This window comes from Aethina tumida, chromosome 5, assembly GCF_024364675.1.
Source record: "Aethina tumida isolate Nest 87 chromosome 5, icAetTumi1.1, whole genome shotgun sequence".
In the NCBI taxonomy this organism is placed as follows: domain Eukaryota; kingdom Metazoa; phylum Arthropoda; class Insecta; order Coleoptera; family Nitidulidae; genus Aethina; species Aethina tumida.
This window is the reverse complement of record NC_065439.1, coordinates 15,569,682-15,588,433: the sequence shown is the minus strand read 5'-3', so window position 1 is coordinate 15,588,433 and position 18,752 is coordinate 15,569,682. Positions and strand designations below refer to the sequence as shown.

The following is an 18,752-nucleotide window of genomic DNA, read 5'->3' as shown; positions in this document are numbered from 1 at the left end:
TTAAAAAAAATAAAAAACTGTAAGCTTTAAAAATTAATATCAATTTAATTTAAAAAATAATAAAATTTTTAATTTAAATTTATAAAATTTGAAATATTAATCGTAAAATTTCAAAAAAAAGCACCATTTAAATTAAAATATTATTATTATTATTATAAAATTGTAATTTAAAATTTATAAAATATTAAATATTAGGCTTAAAAAATTTTCAAGGAAAAATAACAATTCAATTAAAAAAAAAGGATTTTTTGTCCCTGAGTATTTTTGAGTAATAAACGACATTTTTTAATTTTAATATATTCACTTTCAATTTATTCTGAATATTCGTCTTGTTTTTTTTTTTCTATTTGACCTGAAGGCCAACCAATATCGAAATTGAATTTTCCTCCGGATCATAAACATGAAATTCTCCCGTCCGAATTCTCAGTACCTCACAGAACAGACGAAATTATGCAAAACAGCAGAACTACGAGACGGCGCGTGTTTTTTGCGGCACTATCGAATTTGCACAAAACACAAAAAGCATTCGATAGTAATTCTCCGGAGCGTTACGTGCGTCCGTCGCATTTGAATAAAACGTCCGGACGTAAAGGCCGTCGGGGAATTACCGACAAGCGTTCCACTTATCGACTGACATATTAAAAATGGATCGTTTCTAATCCCACACGAATTCACCGCCCAGAAAACGCACTGCAGGAGATGAAATAATAAAAGCGTTCCCGTTTTCGCAACACACGAAATACCTTTCTCCAAAAACAAAAAAAATATTATATCTGTCCCAAAAAAATGTCGTTCACTTTTATCGGCTTTAAAGTTTCCGCTGTTCGAGTGTTCCCGTCTTTTTTAAACTGTTTTAAAAAAGTTTTTACTCACTGTGTGTTTTAAACTTTTTCGTTTGCTGACCTTGAAAATTTTTTTGGGACAATGTAAATGAGGATTTTTGGTTTGACGTGACCCCCGCCCCGAAACTTACGATTTTTATTTTTCTGTTGGTGTTTTTTACTTTGTTTGATAGCATTCTAATTTTGCATACCCGCTAGCTGAACACCTTAAAAAAACTTCTACTACTACAGTACGTATGCCTATATTATGTGTAGCTCTAGTCTTGGTTGTTTGTTGTGACCATTATCTGTACTTATGTTGATTTTCATTTAGTACAAACCTTCTTAAAACATTCTGGGATGTGAACGAAAAAATTCTAATAAATAATATGCATCACAATAAAGTTTTCGTTTGCATCAGGTGTGGTGTTTGTCTTTGTTTGAACGTGTATACGTAAATGTTTTAAGAAGTTAATCACAAACAATTAGTCACATTACAAGAGTTTAGTAAATTTAAATTCAGACGACTCTAAAACACACAGTTTTGTGTCACTGAATTTTACCTAGGTCAAGTATTCCTTTGTGTAAATTAGGTGTTAATCGACTGATTTGATTTGTAGAAAATATCAACAATTGTAATTAATTGGTTTCTTTTCGTTCATTTAGGAAAAATGGCTCGGCAGCAACGAGAGAACTTCTAAAAGGCGATCCGGACGCTCATAACTTCCAGGAGTATACGTACAAGAAAATTACACCATGTGACATTTGCTCACAAGTTTTAAGAGGTGTGTATGATTAAGGGGTTGCGTAACAATATTAAGGGTATTCTGGTTTAGAGACATGAATTTTAGCTACTTTTTCAAGGGCAATAAGAAAAAGACAAACAATACTTTTACTACCACTGATTTTACAAAATATTTATTAATATAGAATTTAATATTAGATATATTAGAAAATACAAACTTTTATTCAACAAAATAATTATTGTTATAATAATTGTTTGCAACATTAATTTCCATGAATTTTAATTGAATGTACATGAAATCAATTTACAGCCAGAACACAACACAAGAAAATGATGAATTTAGAAAATTTCGTAATGAATTTGCATGATAAACAATTGGATTAACAAATTTAAATTTAACTCAAATTTAATATTTTCGAATTTTAAAAAGTCTATAACATGTAAATTATATATTTTCAGAGTAAATTTTTGAAATTTTTAAAATATTTAACTACTTTGCCATTAAATACAAAGTAAAATTGTCGTATTAGTAATATTTCTGGATCTTTTATTTAACAAAACAACCATCATTATAATCACACATTTTCTTCAAAGTTATTTTTCATGTATTTATTATTGAATGTGTACAATTGAAAATAATAGAATAAAATTATTAATTTTAATAATGAATTAATATGAGAAACAAAAAAAAATTACAAATCTGAAATTAAAATAATATTTTCATTAAAATATTTTAATAAATTAAAGTTAATAGAATAGTTTTACTTTTTGAGTAAATTTTTAACATATATAAAATTTTTCAGCAAACTGCTTTACCAATAAATGAACAGTAAAATGAATTTCTAGTTAATCTTTTTGAAATATTTAAATGGAGTAGCAGAAAAATTAATAAAATTCACAATAATATTAAAAAATTCGATATTAGGTGTAGAAAAAAGTAGCTGAAACTGAATAACGAATAGCCTAAATATCTTTCATTCAACAAAGTAATCACCATTATAATCAAATATGTCTCCCAACATTATTTTTCATGTATTTTTTATTGAATGTATAACAATAATATAAGAAAATAGTGAATTTTTTTAACTTTAGTAATAAATTTTTATGAGAAACAATAAGATTAACAAATATAAAATTTAAATAACATTGTAATTATCACTTAGATTCAAAAAAAATTAAAAAGTTCAACTAAAGTAATTACCATTGTTCATATCATATCATATCACATCATATATTTTTTCCAATATTATTTTTCATGTATTTTTATTAAATATATACAATACAATGAATTTTATTAAAGAATTCTTATGAGAAACAAAAAAAAAAAAAGATTTAAAAATTTGAAATTGAAATAATATTTTTATTAAAATCTTCAAATTGATTTTTCTTAAAAGTTGATAGAATAGTTTTAATTTTCGAATAAATTTTTAACATATTTAAGATTTTTCAGGAAACTGGTTTACCAATAAATGACCAGTAAAATTAATTTCTAATTATAACCTTTTTGAAATTTTTAAAAGGAGCCGTTCAGAAATTAATAAAATTCTGACTAATATTAAAAAATACTGTATTAGGTATAGGAAAAAGTAATATCATAAACTTTTCTAAATATCTTTCGTTCAATAAACTAATTTCGATTATGAACAAATGTATTTTTCAACGTGTATTTTTTACTGAATGTATTTAATTTTTAACAATAATATAAAAAAATAGTGATTTACTTTATTAAATCCTTATGAGAAACAAGAAACAATAAGGTTAACAGATACAAAATTTAAATAATATTTTCATTATCACTTTTATTTAACTAAACTAAAGAACAGATTCAACAAAACATTCATCATTGTGGTCATATATTGTTTTAAATAACATTTCCTTAAAATCATTCATTAAAAAAATATTTAAAAGTTTATAAATGATAAAACAATTTTACTTTACTTGCTTTATGATTAAATGGTATAATCGTTTTGAATTTTTAAATAAAACATTAAACTTAATAAAATTCACACTAATGATTTAAAAAAATAATTAAGTATCGGAAAAAAATAGATTACGTTATTAAAGTTTAACTAACCCAATTACAAATAAATTTTTTAAAATATCTTTTATACAACAACATAATCACCATATTACAATTTATTAATCATTTTCATGTATTTTTACAATATGCAATTTTCAGTAACAATATAAGAAATAAATTAAAGAATTATCTTTTATTATGTATAAATTAATCACCATTACAATCAAATATTAATAGAACGTAATTTTTTATGTATTTTTTATTGTTTGTATTGAATGTTTACAGAAATATACAAGAATATGATTTAATAATGAATTCTTGTGGCAAACAAGAAAAAATATTGGAATTTTAGATTTTCAAGCATATTTTTAACATGTCCAAGTTTTTTCTCTTCTAATTTTCTCTTCAAAATAAATATTAAAAAATTGACAATAACAAAAATAAATAATCATTGGAGAAATATCGAGAATATATTATATTTAACATTTACTCCTGATGCAATGTGTGGTTTTGCTCTGCCATAAAGAGGAAGAACCAATTTTTTTATCTTTGACCTTTTGGTGGATAGCCAATATATAAAATTCTACTCCCAGTCTACCATATAGATATGTAAAATCTTATTTGAATTAAGAGTTTTCTAGGCCTAGCTTTAACCCATTGTCCACACCGACGAAGATTGTTTTCGATTTGTAAAAAGGTTCATTTGCATTGCGTACAAGGAAAGAATTGGCTATTGTCAAATGCCTAATCCCATTAATTTCACTTAATTTATGTAGAAATCATTTGTCCAACACTGGAACTCTTGGTTACAGTGCCTTTCCAAAAACTTACAGCCTCTGTAGCTTTAAGCTCTCTAGACATTTCAGTTTGTACCTTAACATCCAAAGTCGACCAGTTCTTGATTAATCCGTCTTTTGATTCTTTTGATCAATAATAACATCATAGACTCTTCGTAATAGCGGCTAAACAATTCATTCGAACAATAGAACTAGCACAAATTACTCGAAGGAGATTAATAAAGCTCGTAATTGTAAAGGAAACCGATAATTAATCTAATCACGCGACCAAACATAATACAACGTGAGTCCGCATTATTAATTAAATTTTAATTTGGATTCACGAAGTATGAGCCCGGGGTTTTACACGACTCCGTCTCTGTCAATTTTATGGTTTCCTACACGTAATACGTCGGTAACAATAAGAATAATCGAACTAGTAATTGCGTTTCCACCCTCCATTTCGATAATGTTTGTGTTTTATTCATTATGTCAATATCCAATTGGTTGTTTCCATCATATTTATCAATAGAAAGTTGTTTATGTTTGGACTTATCATTATTATTAGTTTATGTATAATTTGATGGGGTTTTTATTGATTATTTTCTTATAGTTTCACCAATGAAAGAATGTTAAGTATTTATTTGGGTCAATAACGGAATGTTTTTGTTCTAGGTCACACGAGACAAGGATTGAAATGCAGGATATGCAAGATGAACGTGCACGTCGACTGTCAGGACAAAGCCTCGAAATGCCAGACCAAAGCGCGACTCCTCAGGAGACAAAAATCGACGTCAGAAATTGAGACGCGGGTCCCGGAACCCGCCGTCGAGGAAGAAAGTAAGTCATTTTTAACCTTCCTTTGATAATTCCGGCCAATTATTCAAGGGGGGTGATTTTCGTTTGTTGTGGTTGTTGTTGTAATGGCTTGATTGATTTGTTAGGGATCTCTGAAGTTTATTCAATGCCGACGATAAATAGGCGACTGTCAATTAGGGACAATAATAGGCTGCGTCCCCACGGTTCCGCAAACTCCGTCTTAGGTACATTTTTGGTTGTGACTAACGCATTGTTGTTATTTATTCATTATTAATTTACCCCGAGCTATTATGAAAACTGTTTGATTTCATTTCGCTTGATAACTGGAAGTTTGTAATCAGCGTAAACAGGAACAGGAATTCGTGTATGATAGAGAAATGAAATGAAACAACATCGACGTAACAAGAACAAATCATCTGCTTTTGCCGCAAAAACTTCTTTGAACAATGTCAATTGTTAATGAGATTTACTGCGATGCACCGGAGAACTCGTTTTATAGAGTTTTCCATGTTTATACAACTTTAATCTGTTTGCTCATAAAGTGTAAACTTTATTGAAAATGGAATAATGTAGTTTTTGTTTGAGTCGTAAAAGTCGGAGACTAACAATAATAAGAATAAATGTTCAAGAAGAATAAATGTGTATTACAAAGTTGTAAAAATTTAGGTTAACTTCCTTTAGTTTTTATTATTTTATTTACATACTTATTTTGTTTTTCTTGGGAATGCATTTTAGACAATTGTTGTTTATTGTTACATTATACTGTGCAAAACGTTATTATGCTGTGTTTGAATATTCCAAGAACACAAGAGTTTAAAATTTCATTATTAAATAAATAATTGTGAAACATTATGAAATATGGAAACCCTTTGACACTAAGGAAGATAAAGTAAAGTTCTAACGTTAAAAGCAATGTTTTAGATCTAAAATTTAATTAAAAATAATAAAACTTAAGCGTAAACAAAGAACAATTCTTATGATGTTTATTCCCATTTCAAGAAATCATTTTATTTTATAAGAAAGAAATGTTTTTGTTTTTAATAGATTCCAATAGAAATTGTTATCATTATTATTATTATTATTATGTTTTTTTCTTATTATAAGAATACGTTTTATTTTAATATTCTACTCTTTTTAAGAGAGAAATGTGTGTATTTAAGTTTTCAATAAATTTTATTCGGTTATTTTTTAACAATCACAATAATCAATTATCAATAACATAAACTGACTGACATTTTGTATGATAAAGTAGATTTCTATTATTAAAAGCACTGTTTTGAACCTAAAATTTAATTAAGCTTATTCTAAATAAAGTCAATCATTCATTAATTTTAATATTCTGATCATTTTATGAAAATATGTTTTTGTTTCACGGTTTCCAATTTGAATTATTACCTTTATTTTTTAAAACTCACAATAATTAATATATTAAAAACAAAAACTACCCGAATAATATGTAAAATATGGAAATACTTTGATATTATGAATGATAAAGTAGATTTTTATTTTTAAAAGCTCTGTTCTGAACCTAAAATTTAATCAAAAGTTATTCTTAATTCTTATTCAAAGAAATCGTTTAACTTTAATATTCTGATTATTATATGAAATGATAGTGTTTCTGCTTAACATTTTTCAATATCCACAACAATCAGTATGTCAAAAACAGTTTACTATCTAATGACATATGGAAATACTTTGAGATTATGGATGATAAAGTAGATTTATTGTTAAAAGTATTGTCCTAGTGCTAAAATTTTATCTGTTATTCTGAAACAAAAAATGGTGGTGTTATTTCTTATTCTAAGACATCATTTAATTTTAATATTCTGCTCATTTAAGAGAAAAGGGTGCCTTTGTATATTTAAGACTTCCATTATGAATTGTAATGGATATATTTTAATAGGTTTCTATTGTTAAAAGGATTGTTCTGAACATAAAATTTAATCGAAGTAAACAAGCAATATGGTTTTTTCTTATTCTAAGAAATCGTTTGGTTTTAATATTTTGTTGATTTTATGAGATAAGAATGTTTTTTTGTGTTTAACAGTTCCCAATATGAATTATTATCGTCACAATAATCAACATGTTAAAAGAAAAAAAAAAAACTTTCTCCATTTATATATGAAATATGAATACACTTTGATATAATGGATGGGTTTTCTGTTATTAAAAGCACTGTTCTGGATCTAAAATTTAATCAAAGTTATTCTGAATTAAAAAAAAAACAATCATTGTAGTTTTTTTTTGTTCTAAGCAATCATTTTGTTTTAATATTCTACTCATTTTATGAGAAAAGGGAGTTTTTGTGTGTGGCTAAGAGTTTGCATTATGAATTATAATCATTAAATTTTAATATTCGCAATAAATAATTAATCAATGACTTTCTCCAATTGTGTATGAAATATGGAAATATTTTGACATTATGGATGATAAAGTAAATTTATATTGTTAAAAAAATTATTCAGAACATAAAATTTAATCAAAGTCATTCTTAAACAAAAAACAAGCAATATGGTGTATGTTTTATTCAAAAAATTGTTTAATATAAATATTATTTAGATTTTATGAGAAAAGAGTGTTTTTTCGTGTTTAACAGTTCTCAATATGAATTATTATCGTTATTTTTTGAAGACTCACAATAATCAATATGTCAAAAAAACTTTTTCCATTTGTATATGAAATATGGAAATACTTTGATGTAATGGATGATAAAGTAGGTTTCTGTTGTTAAAAGCACTGTTCTGCACCCAAAATTTAATCAAAATTATTCTGAAACAAAAAAAAAATCATAGTGGTGTTTTTTTATTCTAAGAAATCATTTTGTTGTAATGCCCTTCTCATTTTATGAAAAAAGGGAGTTTCTATGTGTTTAAGAGTTTCCATTATAAATTATAATCGTTATATTTTAATATCGACAATAAACAATTAATAAAAAACAAAAATATGGAAATATTTTAACATTATGAATGATAAAGTAAATTTATATTGTTGAAAGGATTATTCTAAACATAAGATTTAATCAAAGTCATTCTTAAATACAAAACAAGCAATATGGTTTTTGTTTTATTTTAAGAAATTGTTTAATTTAAATATTATTTTGATTTTATGAGAAAATAGTGTTTTTTCGTGTTTAAAAGTTTTCAATATGAATTATTATCGTTATTTTTTGAAGACTCACAATAATCAATATGTCAAAAACAAATAAACTTTCTCCATTTGTATATGAAATATGGAAATACTTTGATCTAATGGATGATAAAGTAGGTTTCTATTGTTAAAAGCACCGTTCTGCATCCAATATTTAATCAAAGATATTCTGAAACAAAAAAAAAAAACAATCATTGTGGTGTTTTTTTTTATTCTAAGAAATCATTTTTTTTGTAATGTCCTACTCATTTTATGTGAAAAGGGAGTTTCTATGTGTTTAAGAGTTTCCATTATAAATTATAATCGTTATATTTTAATATCCACAATAAACAATTAATAAAAAACAAAAACTTTCCCGAATTGTGTATGAAATATGGAAATATTTTGACATTATGAATGATAAACTGAATTTATATTGTTGAAAGGATTATTCTGAACATAAAATTTAATTAAAGTCATTCTTAAACAAAAACAAACAATATGGTGTTTTTTATTCTAAAAAAATTTTTAATTTAAATATTCTTTTGCTTTTATGAGAAAATAGTGTTTTTTATGTTTAACAGTTCTCAATATGAATTATTATTGTTATTTTTTGAGACTAGCAATAATCAATATATCAAAAACAAAAAGCTTTCTCCACTTGTGTATGTAATATGGATACACTTTGATATAATGAATAATAAAGTAGGTTTCTGTTGTTAAAAGCACTGTTCAGGACCCAAAATTTAATCTAAGTTATTCTGAAACATAAAAACAATTATTGGGGTGTTTTTTTATTCTAAGGAATCGTTTTGTTTTAATATTCTACTCATTTTATGAAAAAAGGGAGTTTCTGTGTGATTAAGAGTTTCATTAGGAATTATAATCGTTTTATTTTATTAACCACAATAAACAATTAATCAAAAACAAAAACAATTGTGCAGGAAATATGGAAATACTTTGGCATTATGGATTTATATTTTTAAAAGCACTGTTCTGAATCCATAATTTAATCAAAATTATAATGAAACAACAAAAAAACAACCATTGTGGTGTTTTTTTATTCTAACATAAGTAAGAAATATTTTAATTTTAATATTCCACTTATTTTATGAGCAAAGAGTGTTTTTGTTATTTTAATATCTAAATAATCAATATATTTTAAACAAAAACTTCCCCAACGGTATTTGATTTGGAAATATAATAAAGTATGTTGTAGGAATTATTAAAAGCATTGTTCTGGACCAGTTTATTCTGAAACAAAAAAAAATAATGATTATGTTATATTCTTCCTATTCTAAGATATTGATTTTTTTAATATTTTGCACATTTTATTAGAAACTGATCTATGTGTTTAACACACTCTAATGGTTTTAATTGTTAATCTAATATTATTAAACCCTGACAAACAAAACAAATATATCAAAAACCGAAAACTTACCAGAAGGCAACGAGGTGGTGGACCAGATCTACCAGGTGCTGAAGCAGGCCACGGAAATATCGAACAGCCGGCCGAGAGTCAACGTGGAGACGGTGGCCGCCTCGTCGGGCGGCAGTTCCGGCAGCTCGGGCCAAAGTCTGAACCGGAAAGCGGTGGCGGCCCCGTGCAGGGCAACCGGTTCCACGCTGGCGGTCGTCAATCCCGCCCCCTGTTCCACCAGCTCAGGTGGAGACATGAATTTTCAAGTTTCGAGTTTGTTTGATTTGTGCCATTGGTTCGACAGCACCCGAGCACCGTTTATAATAAATAGTCTTAGGAAAACCACCGAAACAATCGTTCAGCATTGGCATGTTGTTTTAGTCAAAAATCGGCTTTGTGCAAAGTGCATTATAAATTTATAAATCAATTTGCCGGACGGTTGAATCGGGAGCGATTCATGTGACAGTAATGTCCGGTTTTGTGGCAACGCTTATCAGTAGAAAACGAATCGATTTTGACTAAATTACAGGCCGAATGATTTATTACGATCAATATTCAATTTGCTTCAGGACTACACCAAATTACGTCCAGATGTTAAATTAATTTTTCACTTGTGGTTTTCAAAGTGTTGTTTTACTGTTCTTTTTAATGTCTAGAATTTTTGCATGCGTTGAAATTTGATTATGACTAGAAAATTTATTTGTCCTTCTTCTCCTGACGTTTTCCTTCGATAAACCAAATTATTTATCCTTGTTTTTAATCTGGGGGATTATTTATTTGTGTATGTATTATCAATATATATATTAATAATAAAAAGGTAAGTTACAAACTAAAAGCTACAGCGTATCATTTCATAAAAGTGTGGAAATATTAACCTACATGATTTATTGCATCGATTTTATTGTAAATATATTTCTATAACAATTGTGTATGTATTTATTATTTACATATTTGTATGTCCTGAACTAATATCAAAATGATGTGAGTTGTGTTTTATCATTATTATTTACAAACTAATATTAATATTTAATATACAAGCTTCTGCTTCTATTAAATAAAAAAATAAAATTTTGGTATAATGTGAATAATTTATATTCAATTTGTACGAAATTTATATAAAACATAAGTTTGTTTTGTTTTGATTTTAGCATTACTTTTATAATAACGGTTTTAGTAGTTTTTACTGTTTTTTACTGTTAATAAAATGATAAAAAAACACAGGTCAACAGCGAGTTTGGTGCTAACGATTTTTCAACTGTCCCTGAAAAAAATGCAGAATCCAAAATAGCCATTAAATTTCATTTACCATATTTAGTTTTTAAGGTAATGTATTTTTCATGTTATTATTATTTTTATTAACTAGGAAAAAACAACAAAAAAAGTTAGATATTTATTTGAAAAAAGTTATATAATATTGGTAACTAAATAAGTAAATTTTCAATCTAGATGCAAGTAATTCGTTCTTTAAGAGAGGAGGTTTTTATGAGATAGTTCAGTTCTTGTTGATTTAAATCTCATCATTCATTTGTTTTCTTGAAGGGCGCTGAAGGATCAGATTGGGGTTGGGATCTTCTATGAGACGTTTCAGTTTTTGTTGATTAAACAATTGAAGATTTGTTATATTTGCTTCAAAATCACCGTTGTCTTATTCAAAACATTTGAAGGTGGAAATGAGTATTCTTTCTTTCCTCTGTTTGCTAAATCTAGATTACGATATATTCAATTGTCTTTATCTTTATCTCTTTTCAGTTAGTGTCGTGTCCTTTAAGACTACTGAAGGTTGAATTGAGAATTTGTTCAGGTCTTATTGCGAGATATAGATTAGGATATGTTATGTCCATTTACTGTAAGTGTAAAACTGTTATCTCGATAAAGAGTATTATTTACATTTAATTAAGATGAAAGTAAGTTGACTGACTCTTACAAGAGGTCCAGATCTGATATGAAATCTTTCAACTTTTTCTGATTAAATGGTTTCAAAATTGTTAAATCTGCTTCAAAGTCAACGTCGTTTTTATCTAAGACTGCTGAACAACGGAATGAGTATATCTACAGTGCTTTTTGGTGAATTTAGATTTAGATATGTTCATGTCTTTTACGATAAAGATTAAAATTGTTACTTCAATAAAGTATATTCTTCCCATTTAATCAAGATGTAGTAGTAATTTGGCTGTCTCTTATAGGAGGTTAATATCTTTTATAAAATCTTTCAGCTCACTGTCGTTTTTTCAAGTCTGCTGAAGGATGAAACGTTTATTTCTTCAGGTCTTTTTGTTGAATTCTGATTAGGATATCTTCACTTATGTTTTTATCATTTAATCAAGATGAAAGTAATTTAGTTGACTCTTATAAGAAGTTGAGGTCTTTTAAAAAGTCTTTCAGCTTTTGCTGATTAAATGGTTTCAAAATTGTTAAATCTGCTACAGGGTTTTATGATGAATTTAGATTAAGAGATGTTCATTTATGTCTTTTATGATAAAGATTAAAATTGTTACTTCAATAGTAACAGCACATTGTCATTTTCTCAAGACTGCTGAAGGATGGAATGTTTATTTCTTCAGGACTCTTTGTTGAATTCTGATTAGGATATGCTTACTTATGTTTTTATCTTTATCTCTTTTATATTTAATCAAGATAAGTAGTAAGTAGAAGTAATTTATTTGACTCCTGTAAGAGGTGGAAGTCTTTTAAAAAGTTTTTCAGTTTTTGCTGATTAAATGGTTAGAAAATTGTTAAATCTATTGTAAAATAACCGTTTTCTTGAAGATTGTTGAATAATATAATGAGTACTTCTTCTTCAGGGCTTTCTGTAGTATTTATATTAGGTTATGTTCATTTATCTTTTTACGACAAAGTGTAAACAAGATAATTACAAGTAATTTGACTGACCTCTGTGAGGGGTTAAGGTTTTCTATGAGATCCTTCAGTTTTTGCAGATTAAAGAGTAGAAGAATTGATAAATATGTTTCAGTGTTACTGTAGTTTTCTTCAAGACTACTGAAAAATAGAATGAGTATTTATGTAAGTCTTATTGGTGATCACTTCGTCATTTCTTCTAAATCATTGGTATGTCAAACTTTAGGTACTTTTTCTCCAATAGTTCCGTTGCAGTAAATATTCAAATGTTTTAAATACAAAATATGAAATTTATCCTTCTAAATGGACACCAAAGCATACTAGGTAGGCTTTTTACACAAAGTCAAATATATAGACCCTCTATTTTTTTTTCAAGGGAATTATCCACATACATAATAGAAACCAATAGGATGATTTAGACAGCCATATTTTCTTATGGGTACCATGATTTCAGTATAATATTTTAATATTAAACAACTCGAAAAATCTAGACAGAAACTGGTAAGGCAGCAGGTAATTTGGGCTAATTGGATTCCAGAGTAACGTCTGTTATGACCTCAAAAGATAAATTTATTTCTTTACCGTTATCTGAACTAAATCCAATTATGGATCTCAAAAACTAAACTTGATAAATAATTCAGAGAGAAATTTTGAATGGATCACATTTAAAATATTAAATATATACGGCACCAAAAAAAAATCAGTTTGTTGGCTCGTGTCATTAATTGAAACAAGACAAACTAATTAAAACAATGATAATAATAATAAAAGACAAGAAAGAACATTGGAAATAATTGAGAATTTCATCACGATTGGTTGATTTAGACCGCAGATACGTGCACCAGGTGCCGGCCACCCCGTCGGCGGGGGAGAGCTCGTCGATGAGGCGGCGCATATTCGCCGGAATGAAAAGCCTGACCGGATTCGGATCGCGGTCCCGCCACGGATCGCCCGGACATCGCTCCATCTCCCTGCCAGAAAGTACGGCCATCCACGAACACGCCGATCATACCGTTGCTCTGTGTCCTTTTTGTCCGTTTGTTCTGTTCGTCCGTCTTTTGATTTTCTGTCAGTCAGTGTCTGTTTTATTTTTATTTTCGTTTCTTTTAATTTGCTTTCGAACGTCACAATCCCCAAAAGGGCGTTGCGTGATTGTGGCTTCGGATTATAGATGTGAAGATGAGAATGTGTGTGTCGTCCTGGATTTACATGCACATGGTTCATTATTAGCTGATGCAATTTGCATGTTCGATGTTCGTTAAATGTGACTACTACTTATTAGATGTACCGTTTCCTTACTTATCGATCCTCGTTCCCGTTCGATAACCGGATGAAAATGTGCAAGTAAATCGCGTTTTTCTGGGTTTGAATGTTGTGCCTTTTTTTTTGTCGCCGCGCTTTTACTATTCCGAAACACTTGTACTTTTCAGGAACGCACACAAGGTTTGTAACAATTGCTTCGAATTGGCCTTTTCAATGGTTTATTTTATTTTGGACGAAAACGACCTTCCGACCTCAGTAATTGTTACAAAATTGATTCGTTTTCTTTATTTATTTTTGATTTACTACGATTCGCTTGCAATTGCAGTTAGATTGTTTTACTCGATCGCTCTTTTTTTACATCAAGTATTTACACAACACTCTCCATCATCATGTTCAAGTTTAAAATAAATCCAATTAAGAAAATAAACTTAGTTTCAAAACTCTTACACAAACACTACTTTTAATTCAGTTTCAGTTTTCTGGGTTAACCATTTTAAAACTGTAAAAGATACACATTGCATGAAAGATCAAATTAGATAACTTTTAATGTGTCACAGAAACAGTTAGATTAGATAGATGGAAAGGATCAAGTTACACATGATGAATAAGCCGGCAATTTGAGGATGTCTCTCTTTCACCTTAATTAAATTTTGCGGTCCTGAAATCCCGGAGATACCGGGGATTTCAGCATCTTAGGTCTTCGGAGCTGCAGCCAAGCAGTAATTTCATTAATTCCACAACATATTAACTTCATCCCACATGTTTTTTTTTTTTTGTAATTTTTTGTTTCTAACATATACTGTTGTTGTGTAAATACACTTTTGTTTTTTTGGTAGTTTTTTGATTTATTTTATTTTCCTAGTAGTAGTTTAGTTGAATTTTTGGCAGGTCTTGCGACAAAATAAAAATGGGAGATGGAGCGAAAGAGTAAAACAAACAAAACAGAACGACAGGCTTTTCTTTTCAGTGAAATTTCCAAGAGTTGAACGCAGCTAATTGAAAAGCGTGCTCCGCATTATATTCTAATTTCTAGACGGTCTTTTTTGATCTTCCTTCGTTTTTATTGTGTTACCGGTGTTTTTCTCTCGTGCGGAATTCACAAACAGGGAACATTAAGCGATTAATTTTTAATTACTTGTTTATCGTTCCAATTCGTTTTTTTACCTTCGAGAAAATTTATTCGAGCACGATTTACAATTGAGTTGTTGTTTTTCAGTTTTGTCATTGACTCGTTAAAGGAAATTCCAATTTGTACAGTAATTAAGTGAATTTCAGTTGACTACGTAATTGTAATCAAATTTTCTGGAGGTTCCACATTTACAAGATGTTCACATTTAAATTAAATTTGTTGTTTTAGTTCATTAATTCACTGCAAATTATACATGTATAATCATTTGTAACAAGACAAAATTTTGTTTATATATTTCATTTTTATTCGATGGAAAGACTCGGTTCTTTTTCGAGAATTCGGCGGGAACACGAGACAAAATCCGGTACTTCCCCCGCGGCCTGTTTTCTCTTGTCGTCATTGATTTGGAAATTTTCAGAGCGCAATTCGCAAGACGCCTCCGGGACCCGACCGTTCGGCCAGCCCTTGTGCATCGGTCCCCAGATGAACAACGGCAACGGCCTCGAACTGTTACCCCCCACACCCCCGTCACCCTCGCCGGGAAAGAGCTCGCCCAACCTCCGATCCCGTTCGAAATCCAAAAAGTAAAAATGTTCCGCCAAAAAATTATAAACCCCCACATGGACGCTGTCGCCAACTTGGGCGCCGAATCCCACAGTTGTTATTTAGTTTTACCACTGTATTTGCTCAATTGTTAAGTCTTTTGATTGTTTTATTTTGTTAAACACCTTCTGAACTGTGATAAATAAAGTTATGACGAATGAACTGGTTTATTTTTTATGCGTGGCACTTCATGTAAGTCAGGGAGTTGATGATTAACGCAGTTTTTTGGAGTGGTTTTTCTTTGTATTAACATTTTCAGCAGTGGAATTCATCCCCCAGTTTAATCCCTCATCTGTGTACTTCCCAACATTTATCCATTTGTCTCATCTGCACGTTTTTTTGAAAGTTGCACATTATCACTTGTTGTCTGTTGTTGTTTGAATCTAACCGTTTTTTGCTTTTGTTGTTGTTGGTTTGTTGCATGTTTGTTGATAGTTGCAGTGAAAAACTGGTAGTTCAATGTAGTTGTAGCTGTTTTCTGTAACGTTGTTTCTTTTTTCTTTTTTTGGTGTTGTTTCATCAGGAACAAGCATGAAGTCTTCTGCCAGCGCTGTGACGTTCGGTCAGTTACTTGGGACCAAGTCTCAATTTGGTCTGTATTAGTTCTCTGGAAGTTTAGTCAGATCCTCCCTCAAAAGTCACTAGAAAAACCCCAATTATTAAATTAAAAAATGAAATAATTGTCCAACATCAAACTTCTTTTTTCTCCCAACTTCCGATCAATTTATATTACTTAAAATGAGTTTCTGTGTCGTAACATTCAACGTCAAAACCATGATAAATTTCTAGTGACTTAATAGAGCAATTTTAAACGTCCCCAGACAGTAATCCCAAAGCTCCAACAAGCCTAGTTTAAAATTGCCAATTTAGCGACCCCTTAGCCTCCATTAAAACGCCCTAAAACGGGTTCCAACGTCACAGTTAGTGCACGACTCTATCCTTCATCCACACTCATAGGTCCTAACTCATACATTTTTCCAATTAGCTCCCCACTCGCCGAGACGCCAGAAACTCAACCTGCGAATGAAAAGTTTGAGCCTGGACTCGCCGGAGAGTACGGAACACGTGCAGAGAAGGAGGCACCACGGAGCCAACACCGCCAGCGATCCGCATTCCACTCAGAGCTCTTCTTCTCGGATACAATGTATGAGAATTGCACCATCATTGAGTTCTATGCATGCTTTGTGTGTAGGTGTTGTTCATTGGTGATGGGTTGGTGACATTTCTTTTGGTTTTAGCCCCTTCCAGTCCAGTTCACAACAGGAGGTTGTTGTCGGCCAAAAACATAAGGATGTCTTCTGTTGAGCTTCCGGACGACAATGAGAAAAGCCCATCTTCTGCCAGTACTTCTCCTTGTCCAAGTCCAGTTGGAGGAAAAGTAAATAACAACATTTAACTCTTAGTTTTTAATATGTTATGTTATTTGTTATTTTCAGAAGTCGCACAGGTTGCTTCCGACAAATTTGTACGTCGTGCTGTACAACTTCAAGTCCAGACATCAGGACGAGTTGGATTTGAAGGCCGGCTACAAAGTAACAGTCATCGATACATCCGATCCGGATTGGTGGAAGGGTAAATGCCTCGGAAGAGTCGGATTTTTCCCGTCGAAATACGTTTCTAAACTGTCATCTGGAGAGAAACCGTTGCAAGTGAGTGCCCTCCTGTCGATTTGGTCCGTGTAACATTTATTGTTAAAATCTGAAACCGCGATCGGTAAAGATATTTGCCTGACGTACCTACCCCAAATAGCGACGACGGAAAATCCATTAGCCGTAATGGCATTCGGGAACGTCGGGAATTTTAGTTCTCTCATCTCCAGTTTCGGTAAAAATCAACTGTAATTTGAGGGTAGTCAATCAATAATTTGAAGGGTTTTGGGACTTGAGTGCCTTTCAATAACACGATTGGGAAGGATTTATATGTCTTTATTAAATTTTAGGACTTGGGGGGTGATTATGGGTTTATGAATTGCCCTGAGTTTAATAGGATTGATTAAATCTCTTAACACAATCTGGCGGCAAAAATTAAAGGATATTAATGGATCTTATATTTAATTATATAAAATTAATTAGACACATTTGTTTGTTATTGGCTTTACGATAAATGTCACAGGAAATTTAAGACCTTGACCTAGACAAATTGATAAGAATTTGTCGCTGCACGATAAACTAATGAATAATTCCAAACTAAATTACGTACTACAAATTCATAAACTGATTTTTTTGTACAGGTGACCCACAACCTTCAGGTGTCTGACGGCGACAACGGTCTAATGTTGCTGCGCGACCAAATCGTTATCCAGATTGGCGAAGAGCTCGACGGCATGGTCATGATCCGTTCCGGGGACAACCGCCAGGGCGTCTGTCCCGTCAAGTTCCTTCAAGAGGTGTGACACCACATCGAAGTCGCCTGCCAAGCCAACTACATGTGCACGTGCGCAGCGACCGGTGCGCCGACGCTGCGCAAACTCTACTACCCCAATCCGTCGCGTTTGGTGGTGCAGAACAACAACTTCAACAGGCAGAGGAACAACGAAAAGAAACCCAGCAACATCAACAAGACCACACAGAATTCGGGCAGCATTCTGCAGTACTACTACAATAACTTCAACAACGCGAAGGCATCCAAGGAGACCAACGTCTACAACAACAACGTGGTCAAGCGTCGCATAAATGAGCTGGCTTTCTTGCACGGCAAGGCGCCGTTCTCATCAACGAAACGTCCCTTGTCGATCAGACTGTCCACCCCCAAGCACGTGGTGAACTTCTTCAGGAACCACAGCAAGTCGGACTCGCAGAAGAGACCGTTGTTGCTCCAGGGGTCGAATCAGGAGGGCAACAGGGCAAATTACAAGGTCCTGCCGGACAAAAACGGCCTGAGAATATCGTCGATTTACACCATCAGCGAGGACGTGGAGAAAACTAATCTGTACAGGAAGAATCTGTACATATCATCGAACAGCAGGCCTCTGTTTGTCAGGAAATAGGGTGGTTGATTTGTTTTCTAGGTTACGTAGTGTTTGGAAACACCCTGTTAGGATTTACTAATTGAGAAACTATACAAAATTTGGTTATTTGTTTTTGTAATCAAACAAGACCACAGTAATACCTTTAGCTGATGCAAAAATATTATTTCAGTTCAGATTAAGAGTCGAAAGGGGGTGTTTCCGTCACC

General features: G+C 30.8%; 1 protein-coding gene across 13 annotated transcripts in view; it reads left to right on the top strand.

Annotated features, from left to right (window-relative positions):
• LOC109597113 (uncharacterized) overlaps positions 1–17,982 on the top strand; it is a 94,281-nt gene extending 76,299 nt beyond the window's left edge. For 7 of the 13 annotated variants that reach the window (XM_049967080.1, XM_049967079.1, XM_049967070.1 and 4 more), the window contains 9 exons: positions 1,488–1,606; positions 5,038–5,202; positions 5,307–5,405; positions 9,752–9,973; positions 16,102–16,170; positions 16,564–16,722; positions 16,817–16,956; positions 17,015–17,227; positions 17,809–17,982. In XM_049967080.1, coding sequence (XP_049823037.1) covers positions 1,488–1,606; positions 5,038–5,202; positions 5,307–5,405; positions 9,752–9,973; positions 16,102–16,170; positions 16,564–16,722; positions 16,817–16,956; positions 17,015–17,227; positions 17,809–17,970 — 1,348 coding nt within the window. In that variant the 3' untranslated portion in view covers positions 17,971–17,982. Of the gene's footprint in view, positions 1–1,487; positions 1,607–5,037; positions 5,203–5,306; positions 5,406–9,751; positions 9,974–13,408; positions 13,656–15,393; positions 15,741–16,101; positions 16,171–16,563; positions 16,763–16,816; positions 16,957–17,014; positions 17,228–17,808 lie in introns of those variants that run through there. The other 6 variants (XR_007547974.1, XM_049967074.1, XM_049967073.1 and 3 more) reach the window with 6 other exon arrangements.
• Positions 17,983–18,752: the final 770 nt, after the last annotated feature.